At 35.4% G+C, this 18546-nt stretch overlaps 1 protein-coding gene across 1 annotated transcript; it reads right to left on the reverse strand.

The window, feature by feature from the left end:
* Positions 1-445: 445 nt before the first annotated feature.
* Positions 446-1467, reverse strand: P2RY10 (P2Y receptor family member 10). The gene has a single exon (XM_023519451.1). It carries the CDS (start codon positions 1459-1461, stop codon positions 448-450), a length of 1014 nt encoding a protein of 337 aa, XP_023375219.1. The 5' UTR covers positions 1462-1467; the 3' UTR covers positions 446-447.
* Positions 1468-18546: the final 17079 nt, after the last annotated feature.

Consider the following 18546-nt stretch of genomic DNA (forward strand, 5'->3'; position numbering starts at 1 on the left):
TTTCCTGTACATTTATTTGTTAGAAAGACTAGAGACTTTTACCCTATTCTGACATGAAGCTCTTTGTATGAAAGGGATTTATTCTTACTTGTTAGAAAGGACCCATGTATGTATTGTATTTTATTAACAATAAACTATTTACTAAATAATTTTTAAGATAAAGTATCAAATTTCTGTTTGGTTGTAAACATTTTCAAAAACATCATCTTAGTCTCTTGGATAAGACTGTGCCTTGAGTTTCACAGAGGAAACAGGCAAATTCCATTTTCCCTTCCTTCACATTCAGTCTTCACCATCCTACCCTTATGACCACAACCATCACAAAAGACAACACATATTTCTATCGTTTCTAAGGTTCAATAAAAAAAAAAAAATAGTCAGTAAGGATGGCCTCTGGAAAGTGCCAAGTAACAGGTAAACAAAGTCATAATTGAAGAGTTATTTATTTTAGCCAATAATTGATGACCCACTCTCTCTGCTCATGAGACGGGAACGGGTCACAGAGCTGCCATGACGAGATATTTGATCACGAAACTCTGAGGCCATGAAGTAATAGAGAATTGGATCCAAAAGGCAGCAGAGACTTGCAAGACACAGACAAAAAGGGTGGAAATACAGTGTGCTTTGGACAATAGGACAACTGCTAATGATGGTTTCCTTTACCATGGTGTAAAAAATAAAGTTAATATGATAAGGACTAAAGCAAATGAAGAAGACTGCAGAACACATGAAAAGCATTCGCAGTGCTTTCTGCCTTTCATTGATCCCTTGGAAAGCCATTGGTGGCTGTCTCAAAGATATAGTGGTTTTCCAGGTACACCATGCGATGATGATCACTGGGATCACAAATCCTGCAAGCTCAGCAATTGTAATCATTCCAACTAAAGCTACTGCATTCATTTGCTTGTAACCAAGATCAGCAAAGCACGATTTTGTGTTGTTGGCTAAGTCTGTGCTTCTCAGGATGGGAAATGGCAAACAGGCAGTCCCCACAATGATCCAGATGGCAACACTGATGCCCACGTCATATCTACGTTTCCAGTCTCTGGCTCTGAAGGGCTTCAGGAGAAAGAAACACCTTTGAAGGCTGATGCATGTTAGGAAGCAAATGCTGGCATACATGTTGAGATACTTCAAGTAGAAGCACAGTAGGCAAAGGGCCCTCTGGAAAGGCCAGTGATGGCTGATGTAATAGTAAATCCGGAGAGGTAAGGACAACACATGAGCAAGGTCAGCCACAGAGAGGTTGATCATGAAAATGATGGCTTTATTCTTCTTGCTGATGAAGCGACACAGAACCCACAGGGCTGCACTGTTGGCCAGAAGACCAGGGATGAAAATGAGAATGTAGGTGGTTGCATAGAGGGAGTACTGAAATGTCACATTAGGTACATTGCAGTCAATGCTGGTACTGTTGCTACTCATCTTGAATGTTTCAGTATATTCATCAAGGTAAGCCATGGATTAATGATCCCTGCACAAAGCAAAGGAAAAAGAAAAGTTTGATGGTTAACCAGTTCTTTATCTAACACCGAGATCTCTCTTTTATATTTACAGATACATACAATATTATAATTAGAAGGGATGTGTTTACAGAAGAAGCAGCACAACCTTAAGGAATAGATATTAGTGATCTAAGGTCACACGATATCAGGGAATGATAGAATTGTCCCACAACTACTCTCCAAAATTCCCTTAAGTTGTATCTTGCAGGCAAGAGTGTCTTGAAATATTCAATATGTTCTCAGCACTGCAAATTAGTATAATATTTGATATATCACTTTTGCTTCCAAATTTGTCTACTTCTCACTGACTCCCAATTTCAATGGATAAAATTTGATCTTACCTTTTACCTTTTAGGTCTTCTTGCCTCTTCTTTGACTTCCACTTTAACCACCAGGTTCTGGCTTCCTACATTGGCACCCCAGCACTTATAAAATGGCCCCTTCTCTTTGATCCTGTATTGCCAGTGCCTTGGCTAATTTTCAGGGCCTGAGAATGTTTCTTCCTTATTATTCTCTCATGATAGCTTGTCATGCTGAGGATCTCCTGCAGTTTGTGTCTCTCCCTTGTCTTGGGTCCTATTTTAATTTACATGAAAAACTTAAATAATATAAAAATTTAGATGAACTAGACTATTTCCCTTCATGTGATCTTGAAAGGAGAGATTAATTCTATATCTAAGAGGAATCATATACTGATGTGGCAACATTGGCAGGGTGGATTATCTAAATGTTAAAATGAACATTGCTTAAGACACCAGCAAAACATGGACCATAAAATCATTAAAAAAAAAAAACAATTAAATATTTAATTATTTTTTATTTTTTAAACTTTTTTATTTTTTTTAAATTTTATTAAGTCAAATATGTATAGATCATGAATAATTCGTGTATACATGGGGTACAATGTGCTGATTTTTTCTTATACAATCTGATATGGTTACATGAAACTAATCATCATAGCTTTCACCTCATTTACTTGATTATTATGCCAAAACATCTATGTTCTATACTTCACAGATTTAACTTGTACCATTGTCATCTGCTTCATAGGTGTGATCCTGCCTTTTACTCTCCATCTGTCAAGCCTCCCCTCTCCCCTCCTTTCCCACTCCATTTCTCTCCTTCATCCTGGGCTATAGTTGTGATCTATCTTTCCTAAGAAAGTGTGAGTAAATATAAGTAGGTTTCATAGAAGTACTGAGTACACTGGATACTTTTTCCTCCATTCTTGAGACATTTTACTCAGGAGAATATGTTCCAGATCCCTCCATGTAAACATAAAAGAGGTAAAGGCTTCATCCTTTTTAAGGCTGAATAGTATTCCACGGTATACATATAGCACAATTTATTAATCCATTTATGGGTCAATGGGCATTTGGGCTTCTTCCATGACTTGGCTATTATGAATTGAGCTGCAATGAACAATCTGGTGCAAATATATTTTTTGAAAAGTGATTCTTGGTATTTTGGATATATTCCTAGTAGAGGAATTGTAGGAACCAACAGCAGGTCAATTTTTAGATCCATGAGTATTCTCCAAACTTCTTTCCAAAAGGAACATACTAGCTTGCATTCCCACCAGCAGTGCAGAAGTGTCCCCTTTTCTCCACACCCACGCCAACATGTGTAGTTTTGGGATTTTGTTATGTGAACTACTCTTACTGGAGTTAGATGGTATCTCAAAGAGGCTTTTGATTTGCATTTCTCTGATGATTAAAGAGGACGAGCATTTTTTCATGTGTCTATATACCATGTGCCTCTTTTCTTTAGAGAAGCTTCTGTTTAGGTATCTTGCTCATAGTGAAATGGGATCACTTGTTCTTTTCTTATTAATAAGTTTGAGTTCTCTGTGGATTCTAGTTATCAGACCTTTGTCAGAAATGTAACTTGCAAATATCCTTTCCCATTCCGAGGGCAGTCTGCTTGCTTTATTTACTGTGTTCTTGGCAGTGCAAAAACTTTTTAGTTTGATCATATCCCAGTAATGTATTTTTGGTATTGCTTCAGTTGCTCTGGGGGACTTCCTCATAAATTTTTCTCCCAGACCAATTTCTTCAATGTTTCTCCTGCACTCTTTCCAAGAATCTTTATGGTTTCATGTCTTAGGTTTAAATCTTTTATCCAGTGAGAGTCAATTTTTGTTAGAGGTGAAAGGTGTGGGTCCAGTTTCAGTCTTCTACATGTTGCCAACCAATTCTCCCAGCACCATTTGTTAAATAAGGAGTCTTTCCCCCAATTTAAGTTTTTGATAGGTTCATCAAAGATCAATTGATGATAAGTGCCTGGGTTCATCTCTTGGTTCTCAGTTCTATTCCATACATTTACCTCTCTATTTTTGTGCCAATACCATACTGTTTTGATCACTAAAGATTTATAGTATAATCTGAAATCTAGTAGTGTGATTCCACCTGATTTTTTTTTTATTTCTGAGTAATGTCTTGGCTATTTGAGGTTTTATCTGATATCATATAAAATGAAGTACTAGTTTTTCCAGATCTTTAAAGGATGGCAGAAGTGCTTCAGTAATCAGTATAGGATAAAAACTTTTTGGAATTCCTTGATTAAATTTTATGATTTAGTTTGGCTTTTGTTACATATTATATTAGGACATAGGGAAGGTAATCTTCACAGTTGCTGAGGGTCTGGCCATGGAATTATGCATATTATACAAAGAATGGCAGGAGTGTACTGATTCATTATTTTTCTTTAACTATCCTGTAGAATTGCAGATTTGGAAGAACAATTTGGAAATGTTCTGTCTCCTCATAATATAGGTAGAAGAAGCAACGTCCAGAGAGAATAGTTTCCTATGGCAACTTAGCCACTACTAAATGAACGGTCTGGGAATTCAAATGGGAGGACAAGACACCTAGTGTTCATTTGCACCTTTCTATCCATCTTTGTTTTCCTCCCAAATCATACAAACATGCCTTCTGTCTATATGATACTAATAGTTATTGTATTAAGAACTTGAAATGAAAAAAAAAATAAGGTAGTACAGTTGTTCCTCAGATGGAGTATTTGTTGTGATTTTTTAAATTTTGTTTGTTTTAATTAAATTTATAAAAACAAAGGAATGAACTGGTTTTATATTCTCCTGAAATGTATAATGGCTTCCCATATAGTGTTAAGATCTGATCTATAAAATAGAGATATGATAAAAGAATATAACCCTAAGTGATGAATTTACAGATAAAATAGTGTCAATGATATGAGCTGCTGTTACTCTAAAGACTACGTTCACTTTCTGGCCCTTTCTATTTTATTTCCCTATTTGACTTATCATTTGTAATATGTCTTAAAGACTCATGCAGTCATTTTGCATGTGTATGTGTGACTTAGTATAGAGTTTAGAGGAGTGTTCACAGAAGGAAAGACAAGAAACAATTTTCATGCTGTAACCCTTAAGGATGTACCCAATAATCTGGAATTGAAGTGTTAATGTTATTATCTAATTTAATTCTCACACCTGTCCTAAGAACTAGGAACTGTTATCACTCTCAAAATGCAAATGAGGAAACTGAGGTTCAGAGAGATTGAGAAAATTGCCTTAAGTATCAAAACTAGAAAATGATAACAGTAGGATTTATTGTCATTCTTGATGTGCTCCAAAGACTATGCTATTTCCACTATGTCATTTGCTTCTCCCGGACTAGAGAAACTCCTTAGTAGAATGAGGCTGGCTTAATTATCATTCATTTTAACACATAAAGGGTACATTGTAGAAGCCCTTTTCTAATTCTACAGTAAGACCTTATGATCTTAAAAGTTAGGATTCTTCTAGTTAGGTACTTAAGATGAAACTAAACACTTGTTCCCATGCATGCCACCCACTATCTTTGACTTCATCTATCCCTGCAATCAAGTTTGGCCTTAATATTGGAACTGCTTCTGATAGCATCAATTTTCCATGTAGAGGCTGTGAGAGAGCAAAGGAGAATTCATCAGTGCATTAAAATGTGAAGAACTAAGAATAACTAACATCCCCCCAAAATCACATTTCCACTTTTGCATTTAGGAGACATGGATATTTCTTTTTCTTTACTATAGTAGACAGCTTTGCTTACCACACAGGCATGTTTGTTCACACCTCTGTATTAAATTAGAGAGCCTGATTATCGAAAACAGAAGGATAGAGGTCAAGTTTACACCTTCATTTTTATTGTGGGTTTTTATGACTTTGCAATTCACAGTTCATTGTGAGCTTAGAAATTTTCATGGCTGCTTTCTGAAACATCTTCACTCCTACAGACTGAAGGGAAAATAGGAAGGGTTTTCCCCAAGATCTTTTTAGTGACTATTAAATTAAAAATCCCCATAGTGGGGAGAGGCAGGGGGAGATTTATTTTACATTGAGCAGAAATATAGATTCCCTTAGAGAGAGAACATTTAGCTTGTTGTGAACAACTTGTGTCACTTGTGAAATTTAAGAAAGGAGAACCCAAGAAACCACCAACAGAGAAATGCTGAGTGGAAAGCCTAAAGTCTCAGAGTATCTCTCTTTCTCTCAATCTCTTTCTCTCTCTGGCTCTACTGTTGACTATTTCTGAGTGGTTTCCTCCCCTTTGGTTACATAAAGTGATGTAACATTATTGATTCACTCCTGAGTCTATACTTCTCTTTGGAGTCAGTGCTATGACTTTCCTACCAAACACTCAAGCTGGAAAGTGGGGAGTCATTCTGGCCACTATCCCTATATTTCTCCTCATATACAATTGGATACCAGATGATTATCTCTTCTAAAAATTTCTCCAATCTATCTCCACTGTCACCATCCTAATCCAGGTCACTGTCTTCACATTCTTAACTACTGCAACTCTATTTCTGGACTGCCTGAACTCCAGTCTTGCACACCATACAATGTCTAACATTGACAATAAATATGCCTACTATTTATTAAGAGTTACTGCTTATTTACAGGCTAAAAATTCTTTATTCATTATGTCATTCAACTTCATAGCAACCCTACAATTATCTCCACTTTAAAAATGAGAAAACTGAGATTTTGAGAGGTTAAAGAAATTGTGTTGAAGTCACAAAATTTGCCTGTGGTAGATAGAAGTTAGCGTACTAGAATTAGAACCCATGCTTGCATCTATACTCCGTTCTTGACTGTGTTATGGCATGTACCACACTTAGTGACATTATATTAACATGTTTTTCTCTTTAAATAGATTCTGTGCCTATTTAATCAGGACCTACATCATTCCTTGACTACTTTAAACCCTTGTAACTCCTGTACACTGTGGCCCAGGTAATCCTTCTTTGAAACATAATGTTATTCCCCTGGTTAAAATATTTTTCTGGTTCTTTTTGCTTTTAATTCCCAATATACTCACTATGGCCAGTGCTTCTTTGTCCTTAAACATAACTTCATGTCATTATTTTCCTCATTCTCTGTATTTCAGCTATACTGAGATGCTTTTAGTTCCTTGAACAACCCAAGCTTTCATTTCCTGATAAATCCTTCTGCATATGTTGTTCCTTCTGTCTGAAATTCTCTTCCTCCAAATACCCACATGTCTGGTTCCATTTAATCTAAATGTGTACATAAAAGAGTGCTTCATCACCAGCCTCACATGGGTAATCTTAAAAATTATTACATACTCTTGCACTACACTTTCTTCTTGTAGATTCAACATTTTTAATTTAGGTGTTTGTTTACTTCCCCGTTAGCTATTTTACCCACTATGTTGGTAGCTTCATTAGTGTCATAAATGATCTGTTTTGTTCTTTATCATGTTGCAAGTATGTAGCATAATACCTAGTAAGCATACAAATATTTGTATAATTAGATTGAATTGCCTAGAAAATATTTCAAAGCTCTTGTATAGAAGCATTAAGCAAAAATACAACCTTCATACATTATGCAATATATTTCTCCTGACTGCTATTTATCTAAAGTATTGTTTTTAAATTTGGGCTGTTAACATCAATATTCTCAGTATCTACATTTTTCAGCTCAGAAAATTCATGCCTATAGAGGCCTGAAAGAAGAATGAAAGAACTAATATAGAAATCACATGTAGTCAGACATATTCTATTGATATAAACTAGCAGAATCCAAGTTCTCAGAGTACCATCAATACTATTACCTGAACTTCACAAAGAAGACAGTCCTTGCGATATGATTTCAAAGGCATTTAAGCTTTTGTTGTCGTTGTTGTTGGCTATCAGTCTGTGAAGGGTACATCTGCCTAAACTCATCAGCAAATGACTTCCTATTCACTTATGTATGGAACCTGGAATGGGACTGAGTCTCTGAAGTTTTCCACAGGTGGAAAGTAAACATAAAGTGTAAATAACTACTCTATTTACTTGTCATTTTCCATGTTTTCTTTTAAAGACTCTATCTGCCTTAGAACCAATCACTCAATTAGCATCTATCTGTTCAATAAGCTCCATCTATGAAACTTGTGCTATGTTCTATGCAAAACATATAATCATCAACCGTGGTCTCCATCCCTGAGATTCTTCTTATCTTTTGGGGAAAACATTAAAAATATTTCTAACACCAAAATCAGTGCATGGCAAGAATTTAAATGAATGACACAGGTTATGAAAAGCCTGCATGTTAGCATATCATCCCTGTGAGTTGAGTAGGACAGATGCCAGTCCCACGTTAGCTGATAAAGAGGTATATTTAAGAAAGAATCTATGCCTTGCTCAAAGTCACAGAGTTAAGGTGAGGTGAAACTAGGATTTAATAAAAAAAAAAAAAAACAGATTTGTAGGCCTCTTATTTATTGCTCTTACAACCATGTCAGGCTGCTTCTATCACATTCTAGGAGATAGATTATCTTGAGTCAGAACAGATAACACTTTTCCTGAGTCATCTCCTTTCCTTTATTGGTCCCTATAGGGACAGTTAGAGAGATAAGTAAAGATGTTGGCTGAGGAATAGATGAAGTTTACTTTGCCTGAATTACCCATTGTTCTCTTTAAATCCTAGCAGCCCTTCAAAGTTTGAGTTAAGTCTCATCTCCTCAAGAAAGTTCCATGAGCATCATTCACCTGGCACTTAACAATTAATAATTTAATACAGCAAGAAGAGATTCTGCTATGCATATATCTTATATGCTAATTTCTCAGGATGGTGAAAAGGGATGAGAAATTCCAAAGCAGAATAATAAATAACACATGGTTCTTTTCCACAGTAAGTTTATAGTCATTTGAAAGAGATAGATATAAAAATAACTATAATAGATTTCAAAAATGTGCCATGAGAGAAAGATAACGAACTTTCTGTTTCTATGGAAGCAGAAATAAAGCCTGCATAGAAGAAGATTGGAAGTGCAATTTGAAGGAAGATTATGTCAATTTTCAACAGCAGTTGTGAGGGTGGGCAGGGTGTAGGGAAAAGAAGAATGGGAAAAGAATCCCAGAGATGTATCAACAATATTTAAAAGTCCCAGTGTATAAGAAAGAATGACTTTTAAAAAGGAGTATTAGGAGTTTTGTAGTAGCCAGGGAATTGGGTGAGATAGTAGGGAGTGTGGAATGGGAGGTGGGGTAGGGAGTAGGGAGGTGAGAGTGAGGAAAGGTATGTAAAGTAAAAAGAGACTATAGAAGTAGATGGGATCATATCATATAATATTGTGAATGAATTTCATGGGGAATCATTGAAGGAATGGAAGGATTCTTAGAGGAGAAGTGATATTCCTATATTCTGTTATAGAAAGACCACTCTGACAACAATGCCAACTATGGATTAGAAACATAGGATGTAAGGAATCTATATCAGTTGAAATTAAGTAGGGTGACCAATATTCTAAGTTCACCTGGGAGTAAGGGTTTCATGGAATGTAGAATTTTCAGTTATAAAATTATGACAGTTTAAGGCAAAAGGGATAGTTGATCACCCTCCTGCTAAAAAATCTTGATATAACAGGAATATTAGAAGTTAAAGTAAAAGATATGAAATTGACCACTTTTGAAGACTATATAAGGAGTCAATGAAATGTATTTATAAAATATGTGTAATGTTATTAAGAGAGAGAGGGAACACTTTTACCTTGCCGATGGGACTGCAAACTAATACAACCTTTTTGGAAGAAAGTATGGAACATCCTCAAAGAACTCAAATTAGGTTTCCCATTTGATCTGCAATCCCATTACTAGGCATCTACCTAGAAGAAAAAAATTCCTTTTATCATAAGGACATTTGCACTATACTGCTTATTGCAGCTTAATCTAAAATTGCCAAAACATGGAAACAACTTAATTCCCACCAACCCAGGAATGGATTAACAAACTATGGCATGTGTATACCATGGAATACTATTCAGCCATTAAAACTGATGGAAATTTTACATCTTTTGTAATAACTTCATACTCTTTTTAGTAAAGCATCACAAGAATGGAGAAACAAGAATCCAATGTACTCAGTTGTAATATGAAGGCAATATATGATCTAATATAAGGGGAGAGGTTAGGGGAATGAGAGATTGGGGAAAGGGAAGGAAGGAGAGGAATAAGGGGTTATGGTGTATGGCACACCTCTTGGCAGTGAGACACAATACAAGGGAGACTTTACCTAACAACTGCAATCAGTATAACTTAATTCTTTATATCTTCACTGAATTCCAAACAACAACAAAAAAGAGATATCACAAATTTTCACTTTTCTAGAGCAATTTCATATGCAGCAGCTAAAAGAATTCACTTTTTTCTAACAATCTGATCCAAATCACCTTTTTGTATTCAAGTACTTTCCAAGTTTATACTTTCTGTCAATCTTCATCAATTCCTAACTCTTTAAATGGTTTTCATTTTCTAACATTGTAATCACAATCACTGAACTTCACTGCAAATTACACCATACTAACTTGCAGCATGCATTCCCAGAGATGTTAAATTGTCTAAATATCTCCATTTATCCTAGTCTAATCTAGCAACCTCCTTCACTTTCCTCCCTTAACTAGAGTAGACTAAATATTTGGTCAAATTAGCCACTCTCACAATAGAACTCACAACTTTCATGCCTCCCATTCTTCTGCACCACCAGCCTGACAAGGCCATTATCTCAGATCAAATCCACAATCCACTTTCTCTCTTACTATTCAAATGGCTCAATGATCTTATTAAAAATTCCATGGTCTATTTGGAGTGTAAAATTAGAAATTAATAATCTCCATCCTGAGATAGTTTTTTTCCTCCATCCTCTATTTCTATGCAACTGATTCATTAGTGCCTTCTTCTATTCTCATGGTAGCTATTCAATATTTTCACAACTCTACTAAAGCTTCCTCCTCTCTCCTATTCTCCCATCCCCACCTTCCTCATCAGAAGTTCATTCTCTTTACCACCAGATGAATTTGAAGATATTCAGCAAGAAGCCATCAACTTCTTTAATTGTCTCTTCTCAGCACACACAATCTTATTTATATGTCTGCTGTACTCCTCTTACTCCCCAACACAGTTGTCCCACCACATGCTCAAGATGAATTCTCACAATCCTCTTATCTCTCTCAGTATTCTTTTTCATTAATTCTTCCCTTTCACTTAATCCCTTTCAGGATCCCTTGCCCCTACTCTTAGATTATCATGCTGTCCTACACTCATAGCTATATATTTTTCATCATTTCCCTCTAACTCTCAATATAATACTCCTGACTATGCACCATATTCTAGATCTTTGTTACCTTACTTTTCTTCCTAAATAAACTTTCTATAATAGTTTGTTTACATCATCTATTTCCCTTTTCCTCACTTTATATCTATTTTTTGATGCACTTCAAGCTGGTGTACATACCCTCACAGCTTCACTTCAGTCCTTCATTTTGGTTGTGGATCACCAGATAGAGATGAGAGCAGAATTCCCAGTGCCTCCAATATTAACCTTAGAGAAGTAATTCCTCTCAGTGCCTTCAGCTTGTTGTGCTCTGTCCAGAGTACATACTGTTTACCACAAAGGCCAGCACCATATAGAGGAATGCCTTTTCTCTTGAAATATGGGTCTGTTGACAGGGGCCAAATGCTAAGAGGAATGACCAATACAAAATTATAGTCAATAAGAAAGACTGAAAAAAAATTACCCACTGTCTCTGAGCTAAGAACATCACTTTCAAAGTGTGCCTCTAAGGATGGTCCTGATAATGAAATTGGCATAAAGTTATTACTGAGACTCCATCAAATGCCTTTCTCTATGGAGCCCATATCAGAGGTCAATATTTTATTCCTCTCTCAAGATCTCATCTGAACTTTCTTTTCTTTTTACTGGGAAAGCTGCATTTCACCTCCATCTTTTTATAACTCTTAATGAATTTATGGGTTGCACTATGAGAATGCAATCTCTCAGAAAGAAGATTCTTTATCTTAGACTTACATTTCATTCACTTTGCTTAGGAAAGGGTTAGGCTTTCAATAAAGGCTCAATGCATATGCATTGGTTTATAAAGATAAGAGTGTGAATAATAGACACATATCAGTAGAACCTTACATCGTTTTACTTTTAAATTATCTACCATTATCTCTCTTCCAAGTAATAGTTATAATAGTTTTCCCTCTATTATTGAAAATGCAGTCAAGGTAAGGATAATAAATGAGGTTTTAATCTAAGAAATCTTGGCACTTAAGAGCATCAAAGCCTGTAATCCCAGATTTCTATTAGAAACCCAATAGGAATTCTATGAACTTAAGTGGAAATTTGAGTATAGAAAACTTTATTCTGTGGAAATAACTAAATGTTGTCTCAGAACACAAAGGTATGTCAAGTTTTTAAAATATGAGTCATTGGAGCTGAGTCCAAGATTTGATATATACCAATACCTTCTACACAAAGATAGCTGCTCTTCCCAAACAACTACCTCAATTTTGTGATTTCACAATTATGGCATTGGAACTCATATCGGACTCCTATGTCATAGTAAAATACAAGGTACAAGAAGTTTCCACATGCGTCCTGTTAGTCACTTGCTAAATTCTACTCATGTTCTATTCATGTTACTTCTAATTCTTATAAGATATCTGAATTAATTATTATACCTATCTACTGATAAAAAAATGAAGTCATAACAGGATTCAGTGACTTTCTCAAAGTCAAATAGTTATTATTATTATTTTGGTTCTAATATGGCTCTTCACAAGCACAGAAAGCTGAATTTTTTCTTAAGCAAACAAATTATTGCATGGATAGAGAAATATTTTTCTGTAAGTGGCATGTATGGCTGGGTGTGGTGACTCATACCTGTAATCTTACCACTTTGGGAACCGGAAACAGATGGAATGCATGGATAGAGAAATATTTTCTCTAAGTGGCATCTCTGACTGGGTGTGGTGGCTCATACCTATAATCTTACCACTTTGGGAGCCAGAGGTGGGTGGAATGCTTGAGCTCAAGAGTTTGAGACCAGCCTGAGCAAAAGCGAAACACTATCTCTACTCAAAAATAGAAAAAATGAGGCAAGTGGATCACTTGAGCCCAAAAGTTGGAGGTTGCTGTGAGCTATCATGCCACAGCACTCTACCCAGCTTGAGAATCTGTCTCAAAATAATAATAATAATAATAATAATAAATAAAGTGGCATTTATGTGGGTAAAACTGTCTCTCAAAGATGAAGCAGCTATTGTTTTGGATGCTAGTTTATGCATATGCACAATCTATATATGGCAAATTACAACCCACCAAGTTTGAGGGCTGGATTATATTAAAACTAAAGATATTTATGGAGCTTTGCCTATAAACCCCCATCATAAGAGATCTGTGGATGATGCATAGGAATTATTTCTTAATAACAGGAATGAGCTTAATGGAAAAAAAAAAAACTTATTGTAGGATAGGAAAGACTCAACAACAGTAGAATATACTGAAAGAATTATGGATTTAGAGCTAAAAGACATGTATTATAGTAACTACTTAAATGTTAACTCTTTATGTTGCTCTTATAAGGCATTTCCCTCCTGTACATTTCATTTTCCTCATTGTTAAAATAATGCAGTTTGAACTAGATGATTTTCTAACTCTTTCAGCTCTGATTTGGCATGTCTTTAAGGGCGTTTCTCATCTCAACCTTTGCCCATAAGTAATAACAATAAAACTGCCACCACTACCATTAATAGTGCTGCCATCACCTACATGACATGCTGATTTAAACTTTACAAAGCATTGCATGGGTAAACACACACACACACACAAACACACACACACAGAAGATGACAAAAAATATATACACATTTTAAGAAAGGAAAAACCTGTATTGAAATTGTAATACTCAAGTCATATTTGACAACTGCAATCACAAGAGATACAAGATACAATATGCAGGATAACAAATGTTATTGGTATAAATTAATTATTACAACTTTAATACAATTTTTTATTTCTTTATATATATAGGCACACTGTGTGTCATTTTGTTGTTGTTGTTGCTGTTGTTGCAGTTTTTTACCAGGGCTGGGTTTGAACCTGCCACCTCTGACATATGGGGCTGGCGCCCTACTCCTTGAGCCACAGGTGCCACCCCATTTTTTAATTATATTAATAATTATTTTAAAATTATTTAATAATTAAAATGATATTAAGATTAAACCTGTCATCGGATATAACTTTAATTTTACACATGAGGAAAGGGGGGTGTACAAATTGATCTCATTCGCAGTTGTAAAGTTAGCAAGGGGTTATTCCTTTGGTACAAATTCTACAAATCTTCACCATCTCAATCTTGTCTTTTTACTTCTCATCATTAAGTCACTAGCACCATTAAGATAGCATGTTTATCAATTTTACCTCTCTTATTTTCTTTGATGAGAGGGCCAGCTTATGGGCTTATTATCCTGAAAGGAGGAGGAGAAATTAAATAGAGAAAGAAAGTTGCTGAAAAAGGCCTCTCCTACTCTCTAGGGCACAACTTTTATGTGTCATCTGGGACCTTAACTTGCTTTGCCTCATCTTATCTTTTCTTCTTCTTTTAACCACTAAATTCCCACATGAATTACTCAAGCCAATCTATCTGATCCTCATAACCATAATTTCCTGCACTCAGTCACTTACAACCAGCACCAAAGAGTAGCAGTTGGAATTGGAAACTACTATGTCCTGAATAAATCCAAATCAACTCCAAAATAACCAAGTTTGATATAGGATACACAGATATTTGGATACCCTCTACAAGTCTACACATTTTTTTTGTGAATTAGAGGAAGTGAAAATTATTTTTCTTTAAAATTAATTAAAGCAATTGGACTATTCACAAACTAACATCTTAATATTTGAATTTGAACTTCCATGCTTACATGTTAATAGGATTATACTAATTTAGGAAAATATAACAAGATATCATATTTGTAGTGAGAGGAACATTCTATATATAGAAAGAATCATGGTTTTTGGCCTGCCTGGGATCATATCATGAAATGGGTATTCACTCTCTAGCCTGAAAAAATTTACTTCATATCTCTGGGATTCAGTTTGTTCATTTGTAAAACTGGTATCATAGTTCATGATACATAGATGGCTGTGATGATTAAATGGAAAGTGTATGTGAAAGTGCCTATTTTCATGTCTGATACACAATAAATGTGAATTCATTTCCTGTTTACTTGTACGTAGTTATCTTTCGGGGTGTTTGATTGGATTTTTTACTTTTCTGGGTTTAGAAAATCCCCTAGAAATGTAGTTGTTAGAGATGACTAAAAGAAATAGAACAGTAACTACTAAAGATTGAGGGTGGAAAGCAAGTGTTACTTGAAAAAAATTCTTTATTTTAATAAACATATTTCAAAAACAAAATTATTGCCCCTTTAATAAAAACTGATGAAAGTACAGATCTACAAAATCTTCTTGGCTTGTGGGTACTTTGTCCTTGGAAAATTTCAATGTGATAGCATAAAATTTTCTATGAGTCCAGAAGTTAGTTTCAAAGAAGGCAAGTCCACAATAACCTGCAGCTAATATTTTTTCTCAAAGTAAACTTAGTTTTAAAAGATTGAGAAATTATAATTGAGCATCATTGTCATTGTGTAAATCAAATTTCAGAAATGTTTTTCTTGTTTTAATTGTTGGTATTATATTTTTGTCATTTCAAAAAAGGAAAATTACTTATAAAACATTTGCCTATGATTTAAAAGTTGAATTTCTTATGATAAAATTATAGGGAAGGAGTATAATGGCCATTGGGAAAAGTTACTAGATTCTCTTGGAGATCTGAACTGCCTTTCCAGAAGATCATTTCTAAGTTATATTTCTCTTTTATAGCCCCATGATTCATAACTTCATGACATATAATTCTTCTCAGATACCTAGCAGCCTAAAATCAAATAACTGTATTGTTATAAAAAAAATTTTGAGACCATCTATTCCAAGCCCTCCCCCATTATTATCACAATGTACAAAAATATAGCAACTTGCCCAAGGCCACACAGTGACTCATTGGAAAAACTTGCACTACAACCCAGACTTCTGCACTCTGTGTATTGGTGTACCTACTTCATAGCTCTTCTTGTAATGCGTGTGAACAAAATGTTTTTCCTGCAAAATATATTGGTCTAGAATGCAAGTAAATCATTTAGCCAAAAGTTGTAAAATGAAGCATAGACCCTCGGATAGCCATTTCCCTAATTGTAGGAACATTTAGAATGGCTGATTTAATAGCAAATAGCACTGTTTTCTTTGCTGAAGCCAAGAGAGAGGGCTATAGATATGCTAACTGGCTTCTTAAGACCCTAACTTTCTTATATCAATCCAAAAGCCACCTAAAAATGTGCTCCTTTATTTGGTGTCTTATGTTCTCTCACTGCTAGGATTCAAGTAATCGTAACAACTTGAATTTAATAGCTTTCCTAGTTGAGGAACTACAGATGACCAAAAAAGGACCTGTGTTCAACAGGAACCATTGCAAAAAAAAAAAAAAAAACTGCCCCAAATGACCTGATTCTCAGCATATTTTAAGCCATTTTCCACCTCAGGCATATTACCTACTTTCATCAGTGACTAATTTTACTGTGTTGCAATTACTAAGCAATAAACTTTGCAGCTAATATAAATGGTAATGACTTTATACAGCCATTGGAACAGCTAAAATAAAAATATTTTCACTTGCTGGATCCTTAGAACTGAGCTTACTTTCCCCCCAAACACACAACAAAGTCTATTATCATTCTATCTTTACTGTTCGTGGTGCCAACTGACTTGGCACTGTTCCCCTCCAGAGATTCCCTAGCCGTAAGTCTCCTTTAATTTAGCCATTTTATCTTGGGGCCATAGAGGTGCCAGATCTCAAGAATAATAACAATAATCACCTAAAAGTTTAAGTGACTCATTTCCGAGGACTACTATTCAGTAGGGCTAAACTCGAGTCAAAAAGTAGCTTCAAAACATTAAGGAACTCTTTTGAGCAGACTATAAAATAATGTTGGATATTTTATGCTTTTCTAACCTAAAAATCAACAGAATCACAAATACAATTACAATTATTGTCTGAGAGATTCAGGCTGCTGTAGGGAAAAATGAGCATAAGTTAGAAAACACAGGTCTCAGTTCTAGCTCTGCCACTAACTAGCTGGATAAACCTAAGTGTCTTTATTTCACTGGCTCTCATTTTCCCCATCTGTATTGTGAGGGATTTTGATTCCTAAGAGCCCTTTTCAGCTCCCAAATCTATGATTTGACATTATTTCCTTCTTTCTTGGAAAAACCTGCTATTTGTCTTAGTATCTTTGAAAGCTAAATTTGCTAAAGCAAAGTTTTTCTACCTAAAAATCTTTTCTTATTATGAAGCTAGATAGACTATTCAGAGCAAAAATTAAAATTGTCTTTTATTAGATGAATACGTCAAGCTGTCCCAATGAACACACTCTTTCTTACCACTTTCTTCCACCTTCCCACTCTACAGAGAGTCCTCATGAAAGAATAAACTTCATCGTAGACTCCATGCTCTTGGCATAATGGTGGAGACTGATGGCTTTAACACTAACTTTGGACTCTAGTCAGACACAAAGGCAATCATATTTGGTCCTTAAGAAATATGAGATGAGAAACTGGGAAACAATTTAGGCACTGGCTAACATCTACCCCTGGCCAGATCTTCATGCTTCCACCAGTCCTCCCAAATGGAGCCACCAATTCCCAGATCTTAGGCTTTAACTTACCAGAGAGCTCAGCCAGGAAAAGCACTCTCGTTTCTTTGCAGGGAGCAAGAAGTAAAAATGTCCAACCCTGTCGGCACAGATTCTGCTGATAATTGACACATTTGTTGCTGAAAGAGGAAGTTGAGTGCATCTAGTGTCTCACCACAGAAACCTTATTTGCACAAACCAAAGGTAAGTCCCTTAGCAGATCACACACTGGCCAAGTTTTATTTATTATTTCACTGGTGCAGAAAATTTCAAAGAGCAAGGAGTCAAAGGCTATGCACCCTCGAACAATGACTGTGTATCAGCCTTCCTTACTTTTCCTCACACATCTCTTTCTACTACAAACCACATACCTATTTGTTACACTTGGTTCCAATAGGGTCCATGCCAATATGGGATTTTCAGGCAACATCTGAGGAAACTAGATTCCCCTTTAAGCCTGAGGTGCAACGCCCAAGGAAATTCAAGAAGATGAGTCAAAATTAGCAATAGTAAAACTATCTTTGCTTTAGCTGTTCCCTCCATCTTAGAGAACAGCTTCTTCCTTTTCTTAACCCTTTCATTTTCAGTGAAAAATTTAAGAGCAATTTAATTATTTTGAACATTTATTACCTCCTTACTATACTTAAAATTTCCTGAGGGCAAAATACATATCTGACTCATACCTCTATTCCCAATTTGTCTAGTACAAGGCATTTTCATGAATGTTTGTTGAATGAATAAGTGAGGAAATGAAAGAATAAATAAATGTTCTAAAAATGCCTGAGTAAATAAGTTAACAGTATTGATTATACAGTCTCCTGGCAGTGTAGTAAGATTATAGTCTTTATGTGCAATGTTTATGGGTCCTTCACAAGTATGCAATTAAAGGAAGATCATACCTTGAAGATTACAGTGTTACTCAAGCCTGAGGATACTTCTGAGAGGCAAAGCTAACAAAGAAGCACAAACCTCTATGGAAAAATAAGGG

This window comes from Otolemur garnettii, unplaced genomic scaffold, assembly GCF_000181295.1.
Source record: "Otolemur garnettii isolate 467f Iridium unplaced genomic scaffold, OtoGar3 scaffold00175, whole genome shotgun sequence".
Lineage (NCBI taxonomy): Eukaryota > Metazoa > Chordata > Mammalia > Primates > Galagidae > Otolemur > Otolemur garnettii.

Excerpts from the sequence above, each read along its gene's own strand:
- P2RY10 (XM_023519451.1), bottom strand. The coding sequence starts at position 1,461 with ATGGCTTACCTTGATGAATATACTGAAACATTCAAGATGAGTAGCAAC.